This window comes from Arabidopsis lyrata (genome assembly GCF_000004255.2).
Source record: "Arabidopsis lyrata subsp. lyrata unplaced genomic scaffold ARALYscaffold_3, whole genome shotgun sequence".
In the NCBI taxonomy this organism is placed as follows: domain Eukaryota; kingdom Viridiplantae; phylum Streptophyta; class Magnoliopsida; order Brassicales; family Brassicaceae; genus Arabidopsis; species Arabidopsis lyrata.
Genome location: NW_003302553.1, coordinates 13,856,942 through 13,882,054, shown reverse-complemented (window position 1 = coordinate 13,882,054; position 25,113 = coordinate 13,856,942). Strand labels below are relative to the sequence as shown.

The 25,113-nt window shown below is 33.6% G+C and overlaps 2 protein-coding genes and 1 pseudogene across 2 annotated transcripts; all 3 read right to left on the bottom strand.

The window, feature by feature from the left end:
* Positions 1 to 1,701: 1,701 nt before the first annotated feature.
* On the bottom strand, positions 1,702 to 3,487 carry LOC110230097 (annotated as a pseudogene).
* Positions 3,488 to 5,925: 2,438 nt separating this feature from the next.
* Positions 5,926 to 7,162, bottom strand: LOC9319755 (glycine-rich protein 3 short isoform). Its single transcript, XM_002883642.2, has 2 exons — positions 7,010 to 7,162; positions 5,926 to 6,417 (listed from the first exon to the last, which is right to left on the bottom strand). Exons 1-2 carry the CDS (start codon positions 7,080 to 7,082, stop codon positions 6,143 to 6,145), a joined length of 348 nt encoding a protein of 115 aa, XP_002883688.1. The 5' UTR covers positions 7,083 to 7,162; the 3' UTR covers positions 5,926 to 6,142.
* Positions 7,163 to 23,039: 15,877 nt separating this feature from the next.
* Positions 23,040 to 24,378, bottom strand: LOC9321864 (putative defensin-like protein 253). Its single transcript, XM_002883641.2, has 2 exons — positions 23,768 to 24,378; positions 23,040 to 23,528 (listed from the first exon to the last, which is right to left on the bottom strand). Exons 1-2 carry the CDS (start codon positions 23,838 to 23,840, stop codon positions 23,287 to 23,289), a joined length of 315 nt encoding a protein of 104 aa, XP_002883687.2. The 5' UTR covers positions 23,841 to 24,378; the 3' UTR covers positions 23,040 to 23,286.
* Positions 24,379 to 25,113: the final 735 nt, after the last annotated feature.

Below are 25,113 nucleotides of genomic sequence, written 5' to 3'. Positions count from 1 at the left end.
TTTATTTTTTTTTATTTTTTTATTTTTTATTTTTTTCATTTTAAATTTCCATTAGAAAGGGAGAAACATACATGGCAAACGTCTACAACAGGCCACAGGCCCAAACATGAAGAAACAAACCTTCTCCTGACAGGAAACAACAAACAAAAAGAGAGAGAGATCAAGGGTAGACAGCCAGGCCGAATCTTCATCACTAAAACAAAGAAAACCAAGTTGCAAGAAGAGTTAAAGCTGGAGGCAGAATTCGTTGTTCACGCGATAGAGGATCAAGTTTTGCCCGAATAAAGAGTTTGATTTCCTTGATGATTGGAGGCGCAGAACGAGGAGAGGCGGAGTATATACGCTGATTCCGCTCACGCCAAATGAAGTAAATAGATGGTTGATGAAGGAGCTGAACAATGAGCTTGATGTTTTTATTCCTTGAAGAAGTTTGTAACCAGAGGAGAGTTCCCATATAATGAATGGGCGGATTCAACCTAGCTCTAGAAGTAAAATACCTCCAAATGCTTGAACTAAAACTGCATTAAAAAAACAGATGATCCCTGGATTCGGGCTGTGTATTACATAGAACACAAGTAGCCAGAACCGTCAGTCCCCAACGTCTCAATCTGTCACGTGTATACAGTCTATTCCAAGCAGCCACCCAAGAGATGAAGGCATGCTTTGGAATATTTCCCTTGAACCACACGGACTTGCTCCAAGTAACCGTGGCAATAGGAGGGAAAAGAGCCAGCCAAGTCTTTGTCGCAGAGAAGGTATTTGAGGGAGCATGATGGTCTATTTTCCAAAGATAAGAGTCATCATGCTGGGTCTCAATCATGTTCTCCGGACTTGGCAAAATACTATTGAGTAAGGAAATGATATGGTTGCGGCTTCTGGAGGAGGATATCCTCCAAGAGCTGCTACGAACTGCATCTTTTACCACAGAATCGAGAGGCAAGCCAGAAATTTGAGGACCAAGAGGGCCGGTAATATCAAGAAGAGGCCCAAGACCCGTCCAATTGTCCTGCCAAAACCTCGCAGTAATGCCAGACCCCAATTCGCAAACAAGGAATGGTCTAGCCAACGGTCTAAGCTTGCAAAGCTTTCTCCAAATCCAACTATCAGAGGAGGCTGGGTTTAAGTCCCAGAAGCATCTATTACCAATCAAATTCAAGCGGACCCAAGATACCCAAAGAGAGCCAGCAGCAGAAAACAGAATCCAAATCAACTTTAGAGCTAGTACCTTGTTCCATGAAGTTAGTCTTCTGAGACCCAAACCACCGCATTCCTTTGAAGTACAAACAACATCCCACGCTATTTTTGCCCCTCTTGGAGAATCTGGAGTACCTTTCCAAAGGAAAGCACAACACATCTGTTCAAGTTTGAGAAGACATTGGTTTGGTAGAAGAAAAATGGAAGTCCAAAAGGTGATAGTAGAGAAGATAACAGATTTGAGAAGTTGAAGTCTCCCAGCATAGGAGAGGTGTCTTGCTGTCCATGAAGAGAATCTATTATTAATCCTGTCAATGAGTGGATGGTAGTCTTGTCTACGCATCTTTTGTGCCATTAATGGGACTCCAAGAATACGAACCTGGAGAGATCCATGAGTTAAATCAAAAAGGGCTGCCATGTTTCTGTTTCTTTGAAAGTCCCCTCCATCAAGCAAGAGGGCAGTCTTTTGTGTATTTATCCCCAGACCATAACCGCATTTAAAGTTTTCTAAGATCTGAAGAATACCCGCAATCGAGGTCTCTGTACCATCAAAAAAGATTAACAAATCATCGGCGAAGCTGAGATGTGTCACCAAAGGAGCAAAGCACTTTGGATGAGGTTGAAAAAGACCATTAGCAGCTCCTTTGTCCAATGATCTAGCCAAAATATCCGTAATAAGAACAAATAGGTGGGATGACATAGGGTCGCCTTGCCTAATACCTTTCTTTCCTTTGAAGAAACCAATCAGTTCTCCATTGAAGGCAACACTGTAAGAGGGAGATGAGATGCAGACTCGAATCCAACCTATGAAAACCTCAGGCAGCTGCAATGCCTTTAAAATATTAAAGAGGAAAGTCCAATTGACATTATCATAAGCTTTTGAAATATCGATTTGCAAGCAGTCTCTTGACACATTCCCCTCAGCTTGGAAATTCTCAACCAATTCTGAAGCGAGCAAAAAATTCTCACAGAGAAGCCTTCCTTTAATAAAACCTACTTGGTTACCTTGGACTGCTTTTGAGATGAAGAGCTGAAGCCGCTTGGATAACAGGCGAGTGATGATTTTGTACACTGTATTACAGCAGGAGACAGGTATGAACTTGGATAAATGATCTGCACCAGTCTCTTTCGGTATCAGCATGATAGCAGTTGCATTAAAATTTGGTAGTAGGTGACCAGTCACAAAAAATTCTCTCACTGCCTTGATAGTGCAGTCCTTGACCACAGGCCAAGCCTCCCAGAAAAAATCTTCAGAAAACCCATCTGGGCCAGGAACTTTGTTTTTTGGCATGGAGAAAATTGTTTTAATGATCTCTTCATCAGTAGGGTTGGCGATGCTCTTAGAAGCAAGATCAGAATCGCAGCGGAAAGGCTGAAGATCTTGGATTCTTTCAACAGAGTAAGGCTGAGAAATGGCACTCTCAGTTCCCAATAGATGAGTAAAGTAAGCAACGATCATGTCTTTGATCTGAGGCACATTTTCCACTCTTTCGTTGTTTGGCCCTCTAAGGTAAGAGATGAGGTTTCTGGCTTGATGAGCAAGGACTGTCCTGTGGAAAAATCTTGTATTTGCATCCCCTTATTTTAACCATTTGATCCTGGATTTTTGCTTGTAGAAGGATTCCAAGGCTGCAGCAAAAAAGTTCCATTTTTTCCTAGCAACATGTTCTTCTCTGAATAAAGAATCCGATGGAGAGGATAGTAAATCGGTCTGGATGATCTCCAGGGAGACCAGAGCGTCTTTGGTTCTCTGCTGGATGTTACCAAACCCCATCCTATTCAATCTCTTACAGCACTTCTTAGCCGCCTTTAACCGTTCTCCCAAAGAGAACATAGAAGACCCCACAAGAATCTGATCTTCCCAAGCAGAAGAGATGGATGAGAGAAAAGTCGGGTGGGTAGAGAGGAAAGAGAAGTACCTGAAACATTTTTTTGATCTTTCAGGAAGAATATCAATATTGATGATGCAAGGAGCATCATCCGAATCTCCAGGAGGGTCGAAAACAGCCACATCGTTGGGGAAAGAAGAAAGCCACTCTCGATTGGCTAAAGCCCTGTCCAGTTTTCTGATAATAGGGTTGTCATCCTGATGGTTAGACCAAGTAAAAAAGACACCCTTGCTAGGGATGTCGTCCAGCTCATTATCCCTTAGGCAATTCTGCAGGTCCTCCATTCCACTTAAAGGTAATGAAGAATGAATGACAGAGAAGTGTTCAGCGGAGTTTGCGATCTGATTAAAATCTCCCATTACTGCCCAAGGAGTAGAATTGAGAGGGGAAGAAGAGGCCAAGAAGGAATATCATCACATAAAGTCTTCTCTCTATCGGTGTGTTTTTCCCATAAACAAAAGCGATCGCAAAGGATCGGCAAACAGTAGGCAGCTTTATACTGCAAATAATCATCTGATCTGATTTCTTGAAGACCACAACTGAAACTGAGGGATGTCAAACAAGCCAAATCCTACCCAGTTCAGAAGAATAATAGTTATTATCCGATCGCCAACCTGGTAGAACAGAAGCTAAAACAGCAGATGCATTAGCTTCAGAAACATGAGTTTCCAAAAAAGAACCTACGAGTAAATTGTTCGAAGCAATCCAACTTCTGACCATACTCTTACGGCCATGGCTATTTAAACCTCTAATATTCTAACAAAAAACCCCTCATTGAACACAAAAAAGAGGGGTGAAAGATTCAAAGAGATTGGTGGACGATGTGAGTTTGGTGATGCACGAAAGATTCAAAGAGATTAACGGAGCTTTGGAGTCTTTGGTGTTGATGATGAGAGAAGACTATGCTGCGGTAGTCATGGTGTTGACTAGAGAAGAGAGAGGATGAGAGGTAACGAGGAAGATGAAGGAGGCGAGAGAGAAAAAAAAAAAAAGAGAGAGCGGCTAGGGTTTTTTTTTTTTTTTTAGATAAAAGCCTGCTATGATACCATGTAGGTTTTGTGAAAGCTTGATTTCTATTAATCATAAGAGAGGAGTATTTATACATAAGACACATTCCATATTCTATACGTATATTCTAGAATATTCACAAGAGATCCTAACAAACTGGAGATACAACGTTTTATTCCACATAGTTAAGCTTTCTAACCCCAAACTTCCTACGTTTTTAGAGAGATGTACTCAGACCCGGCCCGTCTATAAAGCAAGCAAAACACTTGCTTTAGGCCACACAATATAAATAAAATTTGAGGGCCACGGTTATGATAGTGTTAGGTTGGTAAAGTGGCTATGTAGGTCTGCAGATTGTGTGAGGTTTCAGGGTTCGAGTCAACTCTCAGTTTCTCACGCTTCTATTCTTTTTTTGGTTAATATTTTTTCACTTTCCTGTATTTCTTTTTTCCATAATTATCTTTTTATTCTTCTTCTCTTCATAGTAGTTTCCTTTACTTTATCTATACATTTTGTTTGCTTGATAAAGTCATACACCTTTATAAACAAACCTAAAATCATAACAATAAATTTGGAATAATTCGGTGGTTCACTTCAATTTTTTCTATCTCTTAGAAAATCGCTTTCCCTTCTCTTTTCTTCTAGACAAATCTGCCGCTTAATTAACGTTTTTGTCTCCGACCAGCGTGTGTGAGCCACCACATTCGTGGCGTCGGTTCGACTTTTGGCTTACGCTTAGTTAATTAGCTTTATTTTCATGTTTTACGTTGTTAACATATTTAATAACGTTTTTCATCAACTATATTTAATGATTTTTAACATTTTTTCCAGTGGTTTAATATTAAATTTTATCGTTAGTTATTTATATAAGAAGGCCACATTTTTAAAATATGCTTTAGGCCACCTACAGGCTAGGACCGGCCTTGGATGTACTGTGTTCAAAGATATACTTTCGTCCCTGAAAATCATAAAATGCCACTTGTTGGTGTCGTATAATGAGATGTGATATTCTTTCCCACGATCAACTTTATGCATGACTTTAGGTGAAATATGCTTCGAGGCTTGGTGAAAAGATAACGTTCTTCAGCATGTTTTTATCTCCACCAATATAATAGGACCAGTTGAGATTTGTACGTGGTTGTGGTTGGGAGGCATTCATTGCCAGCTTAAGAGACAAAAAGCTGTGAAAGTCTCTAAACCTCCAAAGTAATTCTGAAAAGACCGACAAAATGTGATTTAATTTTATGATTTTGATTGGTACCATGTACTGTTGTGGTATAGGATGTACTTCTTTGACATTTGTCAATCACAAAAACAATTCTAAAAACTTTACTTTCAGTTTTTTATATAGTTTTCATGTACTACTCATTTTTACAATTTTGCAATATTCCATAGAAGTTTACTGCTCTAGTTTACCGCTAAATTTTTTGTTACCAATCGACCCTATAGCTTTTAGAGCGATAAATCTTGTGAGAGATTCTTTATGGTTCTATCGTATATATAGTGAACTTCGTAAAACTCGATAGAGTCTCTTAATTAAGTATCTAGTAATCTTTTCTTTGAAGAAAAAGCCTATTCCTTGCCTGTTTAAATCTTTTATTTTTTCATAGGCCAAGAGTACTAATAATAAATTAAAAGTGTCACATAAAACCAAAAGAGAATATTTAATTTTTTTTTTCTTTTTGAATTTAATGTTAAATAGTATTCAAAAGAAAAATAAAAAACGTTTGTACAACTAGTGCATCGTTTTGCTGATAAGAAAAGCCGAGAAAGAAAATTAAAATTTTACAACAAGCAAATCAACCATAGAGTTGGATCCATAACCGAAAGAGAATTAATTAAACGAGAAACAATTTTACTATGCAAACAGCGTAGATCACAACTTAAACATGCACAAAGCCATTACATTATGAAACTTTATTCCCATAGTTTCTTTTCTTAAACTTAAGGCACTTCATCACAAACGCACCATGGTTAACTTATAGTCATATATACACCTTAAGTGTAGATATAGATGCAATCATACATGGTGGTTGATACATTATGTAGATTTAGTGACCAGGCTGAGTCTGAACAGCTTCTCCGGCATATGAACAACACCTTGAGCAGCCACGGTAACCTTTGTAGCAGCAGCCGTGGCGGCAGTAACCTCCCCCTCCTCCGCGTCGCCCACCGCCCCCTCCTCCTCCTCCTCCTCCTCCTTGGTATCCTCCTCCTCCGTGGCCACCGTGGCCTCCTCCCCCTCCGCTGTAGCCTCCATTGTCACCGTAGCGACCACCATGTTGATCAGGTTGCACAGTTTCCTCACTCTCTGACTTCACCGCGCCTGACCAAAACACCACATTATTTCAAAGATGTACTTTAGCTCGTGCAATTGTGCATTACTTAATATCTATTTTAAAATAAATTTATATAAAAATTAAGATCTTGTAATTTCTTTTTAAATGATTTAAAACCTAGATATAAGTTACATATAAAATTCGTACAGAACATAAATAATGGATATTGTTTGATATATGAGCATTGCAACAAGGATTCAACATCATACTTAAGTGTCTTTTCTTACGAGTGTTTTGACTTAGTAAGTCCTAATAATTGACCGTCGTTCAAACCACTTTCCAGATTTAAACTGTTGAGAGATCAACCGAAAATGAATCAAGACAATTGTTCATATTATTAGAACTAATAAGAAACTTAATTACTTCTATTTGTATTTATTATAGTTTGAGATATATAGGTATATTTCTACTTCTGTATAAGTGAATATATTTTGTAACAACTCTTGACGAAATAGCTAGAAAAATATCTAATATCGGTACGTTATATATTTTTTGGTTTAATTAGCCTCAAATGAACTTTTTCTTAAATAGCCTTGAATGTATGAAGTAGACTGACATATATATATATATAACACGTACCCGCTGCGGCCATTTCTGAGACGATGAAAAGAAATGCAAAGAGACCCAAAAGAAGCAAAGTCTTGGAAGCCATTTTCTTACAAATACTACTTAAAACACACTCTTTTTAATGGAAGAACAAGTGATGAATAATATGTCACCATGCATGCTCTCTATTTATAAAGAAAATGAGGAGGAGGGAATGAGAAAAGTCAAATAAACTAATCCAGTCCAAAGTATTTTAATAATTAAAAAGAAAATGTTAAAAGGGAACATATTGAAGGAAAATTTGAGCCTATAACCATCAAAAATTTAATAATTCAACAAATAACCATAAAAAAATTGGGTTATAATATTTGGCATACATTGTGTAATATATACATATTTACCCTTGTTGTGATACACCACGTAACACCATGTCTTTAACCTCAAACTATCATCTCTTTCTCTTCCTATTCTTATTTTTTTTCTTTTCCTGCAACTTATTTCACGACGTCATATCTCTCTCCGTCATCGCCCAAAAACAGTCAACAACGACACCAACATAATAGTCTATAAGTCCTCCTCCTTAAGGAGATGATGATGTAATCATCAGTAAATGTTCGATCGTCCTATTCCGATGTTGCGTCCGATTCCGATGTTGTAAAATCTTATCCGATTGCCACTTTGTGTAGATGTAGAAGTCACAGCCATTGCGGAGCTACCATTAAAATGATTTGATTTGGTAGACGAATTAACCCATTGTCTCGGCCCGCTCCATGACCTTCGTACTAAATAGAACACTACAATGTTCTATTCTATTTTCTAAATAAATTCATTATTTTCAATTTTAAAATTTATTGATATCATCAATTTTAAAAAATATGTTTTGGGTTTGGGTTTAGACGGTTGGATTTAGGGTTTAGTATTTTTAAGTTTAAGTTGATTTATATATAATTTTTAAAAAATAGTATAGTACAACATATATTTTGTGTGATCCTATATAGTATAAAATATGTTTTTTTGTTACAAAGACTATTTACCACGTAAAATGTTTATGTCTGTTTTGAAAAATTCAACCTATGATATAATCAAAAAAAAAATCTAAACTTTTTCTAATAGAACTGACAATTTTAATTAATTTATTTTTAAGAACTTTTCTGAAAACAAATATGAGGGGGTAAACGTTTTTTTGTTCAAAGTTCAAACAAAAAAAAAATTAAATAACAAAATGAATATTCCTCTTTTCCAGCACCTATCAGACGTGTACTACACATATGGGTAGTTTTGTCATTTTACAATGTATGATGGTTATGTATTTTGTTTTCAAAATTAAGGTGCTATATTCTTAATTTATTTACCAGATTTGGTTATACACTTAAATCACCCAATATTGAATCACAATAAAAAAAAAAACAAAGTGGTAAGGAGATAAGTATCAAAGTATGTATACGGTGTCTGGTCCCGTATGGTTTGGTTGTTGGATTTACTGTGAATAAGTTTGAAACTCCATAAATAACAAAACCCCACAAGTGTTTTAGATCTTTTCTTATCAGCGTCATCACATACGTATAGAGAACTATTATTGGATGATCAAGTAATTATATATTCTTTAAATGTTTTTGTAGTAATTTTCTCTTATTATTATTTGGAAGTCGTTCACTATTTATACTTTTAACTTTCAATGATTCTGTCAAAAATCTCAGCCGACAGATTTTAAACAGCCGGATAAAGCAAAATTTATATGCAGTGAAAGGACTGACTTTAAAAGGAGAAATTTTTTTCTTGGCTAGTTTCAACGTGTATACGAATGTCCTAATTGATTTTTTAAATTGAAAAGTTGCTTGGCTATAGTTAACTCAAGCCGGCTGTGATCAAAGTATCCATCTACGTCACCTAAGCTAAAATTAGGCTTGAGTATATGTGTAGTTGCCAATAGCCCAATAGACATGTGAATCCGTGGTATACGAACATATTTACTAATTATATCATCTGCAATCACCTGAGAGTGGGACTTTGCCCCTCGTTACCTACCTAACAAACTTCTTACAGTCGATTAATAGCTGGTAATAGACCGGCCTTTGGGCCAAGCCTATCAAACATATGCTTGTGGTCCTAAATATTATCGTTAATTTTTGGCTGATTTTTTTAAAAAATGTTTCTTTAGTTTAGTAGTTCAACTAAGTTTGGTTGAGACTCATTTCTGAGTTCGATCCACGAAAATGTTTCATTTATAATTTTTTAAAAACAAAACATTATTATATTCTTAATAAAATTATTAAAAAACAATGAAACAAATATTAAAAATGGATTGAAAAGAAAAAAAAACAATAGGTGGTTCCTCATCTTCTTCCTCCTATCGGCCCTTTTTTTCCTTGCTTGCGGCCTTGATAAACTTAGAGCCGGCTCTAGCAGGTAAAATTCATTAATGGATTCTTGATGTCATGAAATGAAGTATTACTCAAAGTATATTCGTCAAAAAAAAGGGAAGAGTGAATAATTGGGGTAATTGGGTAAAGTAAATATAGATTGGGTACCTGAAATTACTCTCTAACTAATGGCATAGCTGGAAATATATCGAGTAAAGTTCGTGTTCGATTCGGATGATTTGGTTGATACATATAAATTTAGGACTTACATCTTTAATTTCTTTCTATAGAGGGTTTGTCAACTAAAATTTTGATTAAAAGCAATACATGATTGATAGATATAAATGAAATGAATATTGATGCAACAATATGACGAATGCAATGGTTACGGTTATTCGAGTTTTGCTCATTTTTGAACCTTATCGGCTGATTTTGATTAATTAAATGCACGTTTGTTGGTTTTGAACCGAAAAAAAAAAAATGCTTGTTGGATCATAAGGAACTTAGACCGAACACTTGTGTTTATCTCAACACTTAGTCTTGTCACTTGTGTTGGCAGTGCCGGCCCAAAGTTATCTGATGCCTAAAGCAAACCAAAAATTATTGCCCCATATTTTTTTTTCGCATAACAAAACAACATAATTCTTTGAAACTTAATCTTTCAGATTTCTAACTAAGTGACAAGTGGGAAAGTTTGGAAATGATTCATACATGAAAAAAAAACCCAAAAAGACAGAAATTGAAGGTAGAAGGGAAAACTGGTTTAATAGATTAAAGAAAAAAAGAGGAACACAAATCGTCACTTAGTAAATTAGGTTTTGAAAACAAATCAAATTGTTTAATAAATAATTTAATCAATCCAATATAAATAATATATAAAAGGAAACTGAAGTTCGAAACTTCAAATAATCGATTAGATTTTAAATAAATAAGAAAAATATTCGTTTTGGAAAAAAAAAAAAAAGAGAAAGAATGGACTCGAACCTGAGTTATGGAGGTTGGACAAAATATGATTTACCACTACACTACTAGACACTTACAAAAATGATGCCCATAAAATAATTTATAAAGTGTGCTGCCTAAAGCATTTGCTTGTTGGACTTTAGCCATGGGCCGGCCCTGTGTGTTGGGGTGAGAAGTAACTGAATCTTAAGATAGAGAAACGTATCTCGTTTAGGGTTTTGAGATGCATGCAAGGTTAACCAGGTTAGTCTCAGTATGCATATAAGTCCACATGGATAATAATTTAGATGTGACCTGATCAGTACTTCTTAAATGGATGATAAAATAGAGGTTGGATCGTGCCGGTTCATACATTTCAAATGCCTTGGGGCAAATATAAAAGATATGCCCCGTAACATCACAACATATTTTTTCATGGATCTCTTCGATTAACAAAAATATTTTGTGCCCATTTGATATATACCAAAAAAAATTGTGCCCTTTTTGTATATATAAATTTTTTCTTGTGCCTCATTTATATATACACATTACTTTTTTTATGCCCTTTAAATTTATGTACATGGGGCGGTCGCACTACCGGCCTATATAGTTAAGCCGGCCCTGCATGCTAGCAAGGACCGGTCGCCTCATGTAACATCAAGTAAGCAGAAATTCGTTTTTGAAACATTCATATCTTTCCTCGATCCAAAATATAATGAGCTAACTGAGATCGTACAAGCCTCCCCAATACTGAGCGTTCACGTATCTAGTTATGTTTTGGTTCTTTCAATTCTCAACTTTATGATCCATATATGAAGCGATGGAAAATTAGTTCGGTCCGGTTTGGGTACCATTCGGTTCGGATAGTTGAATATAATCAAGAACAAATAAGGAACCGAAATATTTCGAGTATTTTTTTGTTCCGGTATAAAATACTCGAATAACCAAATAAAATACCGAATAACCAAAAAATATCATGTATGTTTGTGTATCTATATAGACATTTTCAAAGTGCATTTGGAGAGAAATCTTTGCCCTTTGAAAGTATTTACTCAAAATGCGACTGGCGGGTCGGGCAAAATTGAAATCGGGTCACAAAATTTTCGAAAATCTTTAATGGATATTCTCACCAACAATTACCATTTATCTCGCTTTCCATAACTAAATCTGTTCTTGGTACGATTTTTATATATAAAGAAATCAAATATTGTTGTATACCACATAACGGATGGACTCTATAACCGTGGCCCATGTCCATGTTCTAGAAGGCCCATGTCCATGTTCTAGAAGGCCCATGTCTAACTTCTAGAAGACTCGCCCAATGACGGTTTATGTTAGTCTTAGTGGGCTTTGGGCTTTAGGGTTTCCTAGTCCAATTGGGATTTGTCTTCCTTATTGTGTATATATATAAGTTGTAACCTCATTCATTAATAAAAGAGAATACACGAGATTCATAACACGTTATCAGCACGATAACCTCTAAATCCCTTGGTTAAAGATCTGACACATAAACCATAATCTCACGATCTCTCTATCTCCATCAAACCCCTAAAACGCAAAGAAATCTGCCTCGGAACTTCAAAGAGGTCATTCTATCAAATCGTGAGGACCCAGAAAACGATCAAGATATCAAATCGAAGCCCTCGCCGAGACGAATCCATCAGTGCAAACGACTTGTCGATCTGACCATCGACGCGCCCTCACGCACAGATACAGTGTGCGCCGATTTGTTTAGAAAACCCTAGCTCGTCCGGCCGTTTGCTTTCTCCTTTGCTCGGCGATTCCTTCCAAGGACAATACGCTCGTGACAAGTTGATAACCGAGGTCTTTAGCTCCCGGTTCTAATCCATCCAACCCCAAAGGTGAAAGGTAAAACAACAAACCCTAAAGCTAAAGAACCCAACTCGAATTTGGATATAACAAACGGCTAAGACCTAAAATGAACCTTGATTGTCTAAGCGATTGCTATTGCTTGTGAGATCCGATTGTTTGACTCGTTTAGGTTACTAGAAAAGTTGATTATTGCTTAAGCTAAACTCGCCTAAGTTGCTAGAGAAGTTTTATTGCCAAAACCTAAAATCGCAAATCGAAAATACCTAAGCTAAAACTTTATAAGTCTAAAACCTAAAACCCTAAATCGGATCAAATCCGAAACCTAATCCCTAAAATATAAATTGATTGGTTAATGTTGTTAGGTTGTTTAGTTTGTTTGTTTCTATGATTGCTTCATGCCCAAATTGTTATAAATCCAAATCCCTAAAACCGCATGAATCCCTAAACCCTAAAAACCTAGAAAATGAAGTTTCCTATTGTAAATAAGAAAATCCTAAAAACCCTAAAATCCTAATTAAAATAGAAAATCTCAAAACCCTGAAATCCTAATTAAAATAGAAAATCTTAAAACCTTGAAATCCTAATTAAAATAGGAAATCTTAAAACCCTGAAATCCTAATTAAAATAGGAAAAGCTAAATCCTAAAGAAAGCAGGAAAACCTAAATAAAATCCTAAATCCTAATAGGAAATTCTAAAATACTCTAAATCCTAATTAAATTAGGAAATTCATAAATCCTATTCAAGATAGGAAAACCTTAAGAAATAGAAAATTTCCAAATCCTAAATAAAATAGGAAATCTTAAAAATATAAAATCATAAATGAAATAGGAAAATTAATCCTAGAGTAAAGAGGAAAGTAAATCCTAAAAGGAAAAGGAAAAGTTAATCCTAATTAAAAGAGGAAATCTAATCCTAAGCAAAAGAGGAAATCTAATCCTAAGCAAAAGAGGAAAGTCAAATCCCTAAGTAAATCGATTCATGGTTCGGTCTCAAATACCGCATGACACTAACGATTACATGATTTTGACTCAAAACTTTTCCTTGTAGATGTTGAATTACAACTTGTATTTTACTGCCCTAAATCTCTTAGGAGATAATTATTTAAAATGAGCAATGGATACTAAGATTATCCTAAAAGTCAAAAGGACTTGGTGAATGTATCTAATAAGGCAATAATGCCAAGAGAGAAAGATAGATACAAGGCAATATTAGCCACCATCTTATTGAGAGTCTCATAATCCAGGACTATAAGTCCGTGGATGAGTCTATTGCTAGATGAGCAAAATAATGACTTACTGATAAAAACAGTGAATTACGACCTCATAGATTAACCCCATTACCTGATGCCAATAAGGCCGCAGAGGATAAGAAAGAATCCAAAGAATCTAACCACGTCTAAAGTAATAGACCACACGGCCGAAGCCGTAGTGGATGGAAAGGACGTGGTTGTGGCCACTATAACTCATCCGGCCGTGGGAACCACTATAACCGTAGATGTAGACCCAATTCCGGCCGTGGTCGAGGGCGAGGACGATGTGGTATTTCCAAACCACAACACTCGATTAAATGAGTATGCCATAGATGTGGAATGGGGAACCATTGGGCTAAGATATGTAGGACTTCCAAACATCGTTGTGACCTCTATCAAGAGAGTGTGAAAAGGAAGAATCCTAAAGCCCATTTGGTATATAAAGATGGTGAACATGATCAAGATGATCTAATAGAGTATGAGACTTCTGATTGCCTAAAAGAATCAAGTTGATAAATCTGAGTTCGACATCAAAACCTCTATGTTTTCTTTGCATTTTATGTTTTCATTGATTTTTATTTCCTTGAATTTATTTTATATTATTTTATGTTTAAAACATGATTCTTGTCCATATAAGAAATGGCCGAGGACAAGAACATATTTGTGGTGGATAGTGGAGCCACACAAAAGATAAGAGATATTTTCCTAAATCTCATAATGAAAAATGTCAATATTAGCACTATAGCGGGTATAGCAAATCTTATTGAGGGCTACGGCCAAGCCCATATTCTATTACCAAATGGCACGCATCTTGAACTAAGCGATGCCTTATATTCACCCAGCTCAAAGAGGAGCTTATTGAGTTTCAAAGAAATAAGATTGAATGGTTTCCATATTGAAACAAAGGGTGAAGGGAACAAATAATTCCTAAATATAATTGAGATCACCAAAGGACATAAGAAAGTCCTAGAGACTATACCCGCATTATCCACTGGTCTTTACTATGCTAAAATCGATATAATCGAAGCTAATATGGCAATGAACAAAGAGTCCATCGAGAAATTCACTTTATGGCATGACCGGGTTGGCCACCCGGGTCATAGTATGATGCGTAAACTAATAACTAATTCAAAGGAGCACACCCTAAAAGAGAAAAGAGTTATCCCTAAGAATCTCACGTGTGAAGCATGTTCACAAGGGAAACTCATTATAAGGCCATCACCGGCTAAGGTAAATAAAGAGACCTTAAACTTTCTGGAAAGGATACAAGGGGATATATGTGGATCAATACACCCACCATGTGGGACATTTAGATATTACATGGTCCTCATTGATGCATCGACAAGATGGTCGCATGTTTGTTTATTATCCTCTAGAAACCAAGCGTTTGCTAGGTTGTTGGCCCAGATCATAAGACTGAGAGCCCATTTTCCAGATTTTCCGCTTAAGACTATACGTCTAGATAATGCTAGTGAATTCACGTCCCAAGCATTTAATGACTACTGTATGTCCATGGGGGTAAGTGTGGAACATCCCGTGGCACATGTACATACACATAATGGATTAGCGGAATCCTTCATTAAACGAATTCAATTGATAGCTCGACCAGTACTCATGAGGTCGAAGCTTCCAGTAGCCGCTTGGGGACACACTGTTTTACATGCATCAGAGCTTATACGCATAAGGCCATCTAGTGAACATAAATATTCACCATCCCAATTACTCATGGGTCATGAGCCAGACATATCCCATCTAAAGACTTTCGGGTGTGCCGTATATGTACCGATTGCTCCACCACATAGAACAAAGATGGGACCTCAAAGGAGGATGGGAATATATGTTGGATTTGATTCTCCCACCATTGTTAAGTATCTAGAGGCAACTACGGGTGATCTATTTAAGCCTAGATACGCGGATTGTCATTTTAATGAATCCGAATTTCCTACTTTAGGTGGAGAGACAAACAAGCTGGTCAGAGAAATATCATGGAATCAAACATTCTTAAATTGGCAAGATCCTCGGACTCTGATGTGTGATTCAGAGGTCCATAAGATAATAAATTTGCAAAAGCTAGCTAATGAATTGCCAGATTCCTTAGATGACCCAACGAGAGTTATAAAAGCGTACATACCAGCTTGTAATGCACCAGTACGTATTGATGTTCACAAGGAATACAATCAAGTTGCTACAGAGTCTAGACAACGTAAGACACGTGGTAGACCAATAAGTTCCAATGATAAAAACCCTCAGAAATTAAAGAAAGGTGCAATAGGAATCCGAGGTTACTAAGGAAACCATCCCAGACATGGAGATAAGGCCGGCCGGCTCTAAGGTACAGGTACCATATAATGTAGCTTGGGACGCCAAGCTGCAAAGTATTAAAGGCCCTGACCATAATAAATCTCAAATCGATTATATCATGTCTGGAACATAATGGAACATATAAGGAATGTCGACATAAGATGATTTATTTACATACAAGGTAGCACTTGAATTTATGAATATAAATGAGGATCATGAGCCCACGTTTATACTAAAGTGCACTCAAAGACTTGATTGATTAAAATGGTACAAGACCATAAAACGTGGAGCTAAGAATCATTAAGAAAAGGGATGTGTTTGGTCCGACCTTAAGGACACCATCCGATGTAAAACCAGTAGGACACAAGTGGGTCTTTGTGAGGAAGAGAAATGAGAATAATGAAATCGTGAGATATAAGGCACGGCTTGTAGCACAAGGATTCTCACAAAGACCGGGGATAGATTATGAAGAGACATACTCCCCTGTGGTGGATGCTAAGACATTTAAATTTTGCTAAGTCTGGCTATATAAAGGAAAAGATTTGATTTGCGGCTAATGGATGTAATGTCTGCATATTCATATAAGTCCACTGGATAATATATATGAGATTACCAGAGGGTATTGAGCTCAAAGATAAGAAAGATTCTCGAGAATATCACTGCATAAGGCTGGACAAATCCTTTCATGGACTTAGACCAAATGGGCGTATGGAATGTTATAAATGATCCCATTAGTCCATGTATTTTCATAAAGAGGTTTGCAAACAAAGGATTTGTAATCATAGCAGTGTATATGAATAATTTAAACCTCTGGGTAATCGACCAAACAGTTGAGTATATCTAAATGAAAGACCTAGGCAAGACAAAATTCTGTTTGGGATTGCAATTTGAGTACGTGAATAATGGAATCCTTGTGCATCAAAAGGCATATACTGAAAAGTACTCAAGAGATTCAATATGGACCAGGCCCACCCATTGAGCAACCCAATGGTGGTGAGAAGCCTCGGATTGGATAGTGATCCATTCGGTCCAAAGAAGGACGAGGAAGAAGTTATCGGTCCTGAAGTGCCATACCTCAGTGTCATAGGAGCGTTAATGTACTTGGCTAGCCACACTAGACCAAACATTTATTTTGCCGTGAGTCTCCTGTCTAGATTTAGTTCATGATCAACCCAAAGGCACTGGAAAGGTTTAAAAGGAAGGTTTGGTTAAGTTTTAAAGTCTATTCTTCCTGCATTGTTTAATTGGGTTTTATTCTATACTGATCTAACCAAAGAAGGAAGTTTGTTTTGGTTTAGTTTGATTTGTTGATGCAGGTTATTCATAAGATCAGATTATGGCATGGTCAATAAATAGGAACTACGTGTGGCTTGATCCCTTCTAAGGGTACGTAGGCAGCCTTCCTTAAAGCGCAGCTACTACAACATCAAAGACCATCATATGTGAAGACAACGTAGCCATGTATCGCTCAGCTCAAGGACGGCTACATCAAGGGAGATCGGACAAAGCACATTCTACCTAAGTTCTTCTTCACACATGACCTACAAAAGGATGGTGAAGTTCAAGTGGTGCAAGTTCGTTCAAGCAAGAACTCAGCCGATCTCTTCACTAAAGCACTACCGACAACAACATTAAGGAAGCTCACGCATCAAATTGGAATGCGGAGACTTAAGGACTTGCAGGGATGACCAAAACAGGGGGAGTAATGCGTGCTGTACTCTTTTTCCTTCACCGTGGTTTTGTCCCAATGGGTTTTCCTGGTAAGGTTTTAATGAGGCAGCATCCCCAAGCGCATTACAAAGATCTTTTGGCATCTACACGGTTATGTCATCCAAGGGGGAGTGTTGTAAACCACATAACGGATGGACTCCATAACCGTGGCCCATGTCCATGTTCTAGAAGGCCCATGTCTAACTTCTAGAAGACTCGCCCAATGACGGTTTATGTTAGTCTTAGTGGGCTTTGGGCTTTAGGGTTTCCTAGTCCAATTGGAATTTGTCTTCCTTATTGTGTATATATATAAGTTGTAACCTCATTCATTAATAAAAGAGAATACACGAGATTCATAACAAATATGATGATTTAATGCTAATACAACAAATTTGAGCTAATTTCCTAAAACCTCTCTATCTAATTTAAATATAAATATATGATTCTACTTTCACTTTTATTTGATCTTATACTAAATTATTTTGAATTATTATAATATATATAGTTAGAATATTTATGATATTTTGAAACTTTTTTAAAGTTAGAATTCTTTACAATAAAGAACCGGAATAAACCGGATAACACTTTAATTTTGGATGTCTGATAAATCAAGCTTCATGCTCATTCGTATTCGGAATCATTTTGGTCTTTTTTATTGTATGACTCTGAACTTTTGCCCAATTTATTTAGGCGATACGGGACATTGTGCACACACTTTTTTCTTCATCGATTGAGTAATATCTGTCCATTTTTAAAATTTTAAATCACAACATATGCAGTAAAAAATATAAAATTTTATTTCAAATTTAAATATGGGAGACTCACAAAAATGCCCCTTTTTCAATACCCCTTTTCAAAAATACCCCCTTTGGCTGTCTATTTTTAAAAATACCCCTTTTTATGTACAAAATGACTAAATTACCCTACTTTTAATAAAAGATATCACAAATATATAAGGAAAACATGAGAATGTGCACACATCAAAATTACAAATTTGATTTTGTAAAACTTGTAAAACCTGTAAAATACCTTGTAAAATTTTTTAGTAAAATTTTTTTCCGCCAAAAAATTTTTTTGCGGGAAAAGTGATTCCGTATTTTTTTGGCGGGAAAAATTTACAAGGTATTTTAAAGGTTTTTTACAGGGTATTTATAAGGTTTTACAATGTATTTCAAAAGGTTTTACAACGTATTTATAAGGTATTTATAAGATATTATAAGATTTTACAAGCTATTTTATAAGGTTTTACAAGTTATAAATACCTTATAAAACCTTATAAGTACCTTGTAAAACCTTTTAAAATACATTGTAAAACTTTTCAAAACACTTGTAAATACTCTGTAAAACCTTTAAAAAACCTTGTAAATTTTTCCAGCAAAAAAATTTCCCACCAAAAAAATTGCGGAATCACTTTTCCCGAAAAAAAAAAAATTGGCGGGAAAATTGCGGGATCACGTTTCCCGCCAAAAATTTGCGGGATCACTTTTTCCGCCAAAAAATATTTTGTATTTTGTGGACCTAATTTTATTTCAAATAAGGGTAAAATGATCATTAAAAATTAAAAAAGGGCAAACTTAAAAATGGACTCTCAAATGGGGCATTTTTGAAAAGGAGTATTGAAAAAGGGGCATTTTTAACAATTTCTCTTTAAATATTATAATTATTTAAAAAATTTAAAAAGTTAAAATTTATAAATGTTTAATATATTTATAATATTAAAACTTTTATTAAGTTTCAAATATTATAAATATTTGAACTTTATAAAAATTTTAAACATTAAAATTTATAAGAATTTTAAACACTATAAATATTTAAACTTTATAAAGAATTTCAAGTATTTATAATATTTAAATTCTATAAATTTTTTATAATATTAATAATATTTGAACTGTATAAAAATTAAAAATCTATATATGATAGCAATCTCAATAAATACTTTTTGCACTTCTGAACGGTTGTGTCTTTTTAACGCAACTTTCCGTTAAAATATTGACGGTTATTAATAAAAATAATTTTATATGTAGTCTAATGGTTTATGTAAAAAAGATTCGTAGTATTACTAACTAAACAAAAAATGCAATGAAAATATATAATGGAAAGACGTAACTTTAAATGAATAAATGGAATGTAATTGAACAAATATAACCGTAAACTGAAAAGATACGATTGTAATTGAACAAATATAACTGTAACTAATTCAACGGAAACTCAAAGAAAAAACTCAATAAAAAGATACAAACGTAAATATTTAAAATAAAAGGTTGCAAAAAAAAAAAACACAACCGTTCAGAGGTGCAAAATGTATTTATTGAGATTGCTATTATATATAAACTAATCTATATATATAATGGGAGAGTTTTCTCTCCATCTAGGCTATCCACATCATCATCCACCTAAGCATGCATCTAATTAAAAATTAAAAATTAGAATTTATTTAAAATATTCATTCAATACATATTTATTTTTATTTATACTTTTATGATTAAAAATATTTAAGTTAATACAAATGAATTAATAGTATAAGTAAAAAATAGAGAAATATAAATTTATACATAATAATACTCCCTCCGTTTTCGAATAGTTGTCGTTTTAGAGTTTTTTTGTTTTAAATTAGTTGTCGTTTTAAGGTAATAATGTATTTTATGCCAATAACTACTCAAATTACCCTCATTTTATTGAACACAAATTATTTGTAAATAATTATTTGTCATTTTTATGAGGTTAATATAGTCATTGTATAACTTTTCTTAATGAGAAATTGTTAAAAATGCCCCTTTTTCAATATCCCTTTTCAAAAATGCCCCCTTTGAGAGTCCATTTTTAAGTTTGCCCTCTTTCAATTTTTAATGACCATTTTACCCTTATTTGAAACAAAATTAGGTCCACAAAATACAAAATATTTTTTGGCGGGAAAATTGATCCCGCAATTTTTCCGCCAAAACACTTGTAAAAATCTTTAAAATTTTTTTGTAAAATTTTCCCGCCAAAAAATTTTTTTTGCGGGAAAAGTGATTCCGCAATTTTCTTGGCGGGAAAAATTTACAAGGTATTTTAAAGGTTTTTACAGAGTATTTACAAGTGTTTTGTAAGGTTTTACAATGTATTTTAAAAGGTTTTACAAGGTACTTATAAGGTTTTATAAGGTATTTATAACTTGTAAAACTTTATAAAAAACTTATAAAACCTTATAACTTGTAAAACCTTATAAAATAACTTGTAAAATCTTATAATATCTTATAAATACCTTATAAATACATTCTAAAACCTTTTAAAATACATGTAAAACCTTATAAATACCCTGTAAAAAACCTTTAAAACACCTTGTAAATTTTTCCCGCCAAAAAAATTGCGGAATCACTTTTCCCGCAAAAAACTTTTTTGGCGTGAAAATTTTACAAGGTATTTTAAAGGTTTTACAAGTTTTTACAAAATCAAATTTGTAATTTTGATGTGTGCACATTCTCATGTTTTCCTTATATATTTGTGATATTTTTTATTAAAAGAAAGGTAATTTAGTCATTTTGTACATAAAAAGGGGTATTTTTAAAAATGGACAGCCAAATGGGGCATTTTTGAAAAGGGGTATTGAAAAAGGGGCATTTTTGTGAGTCTCCCTTTCTTAATTTGTCTAAATACAGTTAAAACGACAACTTTAAAAAAACAGAGGGAGTATAATTTAAATTTTAGCGAGAAAAATGTTTAAGATTAATCATATTTAAAATTATATAAACATTTCCTTTTTAAAATTGATATATTAAAAATCAATATGATGGATATTTCAGTTTTAAAATTGATATATTCAAAATCAATATGATGGATATTTCAAAAATTGTATGAAAGTTGCAAGATCATACATTTATTAGCTTTCAAAAAAAAATATATAGTAATGAATCATGACATACTTAAAAATCAATATGTTGGGTAATTCTAAAATTGTATGAAAGTTGAAAAGACATACATTTTTCAGTTTTCAAAAATCTATATAGTGAATTAGTGATGAATCTTATGACATATTACTAATCAAAATAATAATTGATTAATTTGCTAATTACAGTAAACCAAATGTTAAAATATAGCTAAATAGTATCGTGTATAATAATTTAAAACAAAACTAATAAATAATTATGTATACTTTAAATTTTTAGCTTACCATAAATATAATATAAAATTATATTTGATAGTAATACAAACATTATGCACTTATTAAAAATATAAAAGTCTATTTTAAGAATATCAAAAATAGGTAGAAAGAGAAAAATTACAATATTGAATTTAATAAGATAGAAACAAAAAAATAAAAATAAAAATAAAAATAAAAATAATGAATATGAAAATATCGGAACTGAGTGACAAAATTATTCTCAGAAAGCTAAATTTCTAAAGAGAAGGCCAATATAAAAAATGAGATATAAATATATATATATATATATATATTCTTTTCTTTTTTGCTTCTAAATACAATAGATATAAATTGGAAAAAATAAATCATATTTAAAATATCACACCTGAGTTTCTAAAATTATAAAAGAAAATGTTATTCACAAGAATTCATGCACTAAAAGAGAAAATAGATAATGAACGGTTATAAGATACTAAGTCAATACAAAAGAAAAAAATGTTTAATATATGTAGCATATTATAAATAGACATGTAATTCTATACAATTATCATTTCTAACATTTATATTATATTTATATAACCGTTTTTTACGGATAAATCAATTACATATACTTTTCAAATAGTATTGTAGTAAAAATATTTAAAATAATATAATTTATAAAAAATTTAAAAAATTTAGTATATATTATTAAACCCATGCAACGCGTGGGTCCATTTCTAGTATAGATAGTATGGGAACCCATTAAAGTAAACTTTTAAATTGACATGAATTATATGTTTTTAAAATAAAAGTATTATTAAAAAAAAAAAACAAAATGATGTTTAATTTCACGAGACGGGATTATATGGTGGGACGAGTTTGTATCGATATTAATATAGGACGGTATACCATGGATGAAATCGTAGAATTAGCAATCAAAATACAATTATTCAATCTTAAACACTAAACAAAACAAACAATATTAACAAAACATATACAACTTAAAATTTAAAAATTTTAGTTATAAAAAATCGAAATCTATTTTTTTGTATTTTCGGTTATTTTTCCGATTAGTTTTGGATATTTTTGATATTTTGGGTATTTTCGGTTTGGTTACTTAAGGTATTTTTGGGTATTTCGTGTATTAGAGTTTTTTGGGTATTAATGTTTATTGGGTCTAAAAAAACTAATACTTTTAGATATATAATTGTATTCAGATATTTCAGGTACCCCGAAATATTTTGGTTCGATACCTGTTCCGATTTTTTTTGTTCTTAAGTTTAAGATCTATTCGAGTATTTTTTCGGTTTCGGTTCAGTTTGGTTCCTCTTTCTTTTTATTCATTTCTGTACAGTACTTTTGCTTTAAGTATTTTGCTCAGGGCTAGGAATCGCGATTCAAGAGAACAGACGAAAGCTATCTTCACTGAGGGTGAACTCGTGTGCATGAGAAACTGAAGAAATGTATGACCATGCCTTCACTTAATCAAACTTCGATGATTTGTGTGTCTTGCGTGTGTGTATATATATATATATATATATATATATATATATATATATATATATATCATTTACAACTGGTCTATCAACCTAACTAGGCATCACAAGATATTATTTTAAAGGGTAGATCATGTGAACAACATAGACAAAAAAACACGAGTTGGAAAAAGCCATGAGTGTCATGCTTAAGAAGTTTGAAGGAGAATATATAAATTTGCTTTTAAGATCATCCGATTATTTTACCACTACTACATTTTGTAGTCATATGAAGTATTCAAAATGTTTTTTATTTTATAAGGTTTTATAATCTTCTAGTTTATCCCCGTATTTGTTTTCTTATGGAAATACGGTGTAACGGTGGTGGCTCTTTACAAGGAAAACGGTGTTGACATGTGCAGAGAATTCCAAACGGTGTTGTCTTCAAGTCACTACAATCACAAATAGGAACGTCATATATATGCCCTTTGATAAGGTGGTCTACGCACGTCTTGTTTCCATCAGAACCACATTTAACATCGTACCATTGGATAACTTTACAATATGGCACCGGTTCCACCTCTATAATTTATACCAACAACAAAAATTGTTAAAACTATATATTGATAAAACGATTAAGATAAATAAATTAATGATGAAAGAAGATTAGCATTTTTCTTTTACCAAAACAACAATGCTTGCGATTTAAATTTTATCAAGAAAAAAAAAAAAAAATAGGTGCGATTTGTAACAATGGATCTCTTTGTATTGCGCGAGTAAAAAAAATCAAATCCAAAAGGAGAATAATTGCTTACCTTTACCTTTGACATGGCTTATAATGAGGAACATGAAAATACAAGAAAACACAAACAAACTAGCAAATCTCATTCTCATGATTCAACAAATTGTTAGTTAAAGTTTGCAGTTTTCTTTAGTCTCGTAATGAATGTAGTTTTTATATCAACACAAACAAACAATAGGGATTTATATTAAATCAGACAAAAAAGGGAAAACGGAATATGTGTTGGGGCAAATGGAAAACAATGAGATAACAAAGCTTAATGGCTTATTTCTATATATGAAAATTTCTTAGTAAAACTAGATTATTTACTATTTGAATATAATTGATTTTTTATTTACTTCCTTTGAACTAATTAGGGATATCTTAAGATTTTAGGGAAATAAATCTATCTATATATACTAATATATCTCCCTAATTAGAGAAAAAAAATCACAAACAATTGAAAATTTTACCAAGAATCTTCAACAATTACTACAAGAATCACTACAACCTTTCTCACATAAATATTAAGGGAAAACGGTCATTTCTCCTCTAAACTTAGTTGCTTTATCGTATTTATACACGGAACTTTGAAGTGTGCTTAAAACTACATGAACTTAACTAAAATTTGAATTTTCTACACGAACATTCTTAATCTGGTCAAACCCAACAAATCGAGAAACGAATATTCCGTTAACAGATGATGACTAGGATGCCACATTTGCATTTTACAGTGCCATGTGGAACCACGCCATGACGTCGTTTTATTTAAATACAACAAAGAATTTTGAAGAAAATATCACAATTTTTTTTATATAAATTAGAAAAACGACATCGTTTCGTGGTTCAACGTGGCATCCTAGTCATCATCTGTTAAAGGAACATTAACACCGTTTATCGATTTGTTGGTTTTGACCAGATTAAGATTGTTCTTGTAGGAAATTCAAATTTTAGTTAAGTTCATGTAGTTTTAAGCACACTTCAAAGTTCCGTGTATAAATACGATAAAGCAACTAAGTTTAGGGGGGAATTGACCGTTTTCCCTAAATATTAATATGGAGAACTTGCAAGATCAAGTCTAGCCTCACTTTCAAAAGCCATGAAAACAATTTCAACATAGCCCATTTTCATAATTCATTTGGCCGAGTTTACTAAACATGATCACCTTTTAATGATAACCAAGCAGGATTCCCGTAAAATCCAGAATTAACCTCAAACTACCAACCGGTCTACCAAACATCTTCCGCGCATCAACCTCAAGAGAGAAAGCTAGAGCTCATGATGAAACAACTCTTGAAGGGCAGAGTAAGAGTGCAATAAATTGAGCAAAAAAATAAATGAGATTTATAATAAAGTGAACGAAGTTCATAACAAGGTCAATGAAAG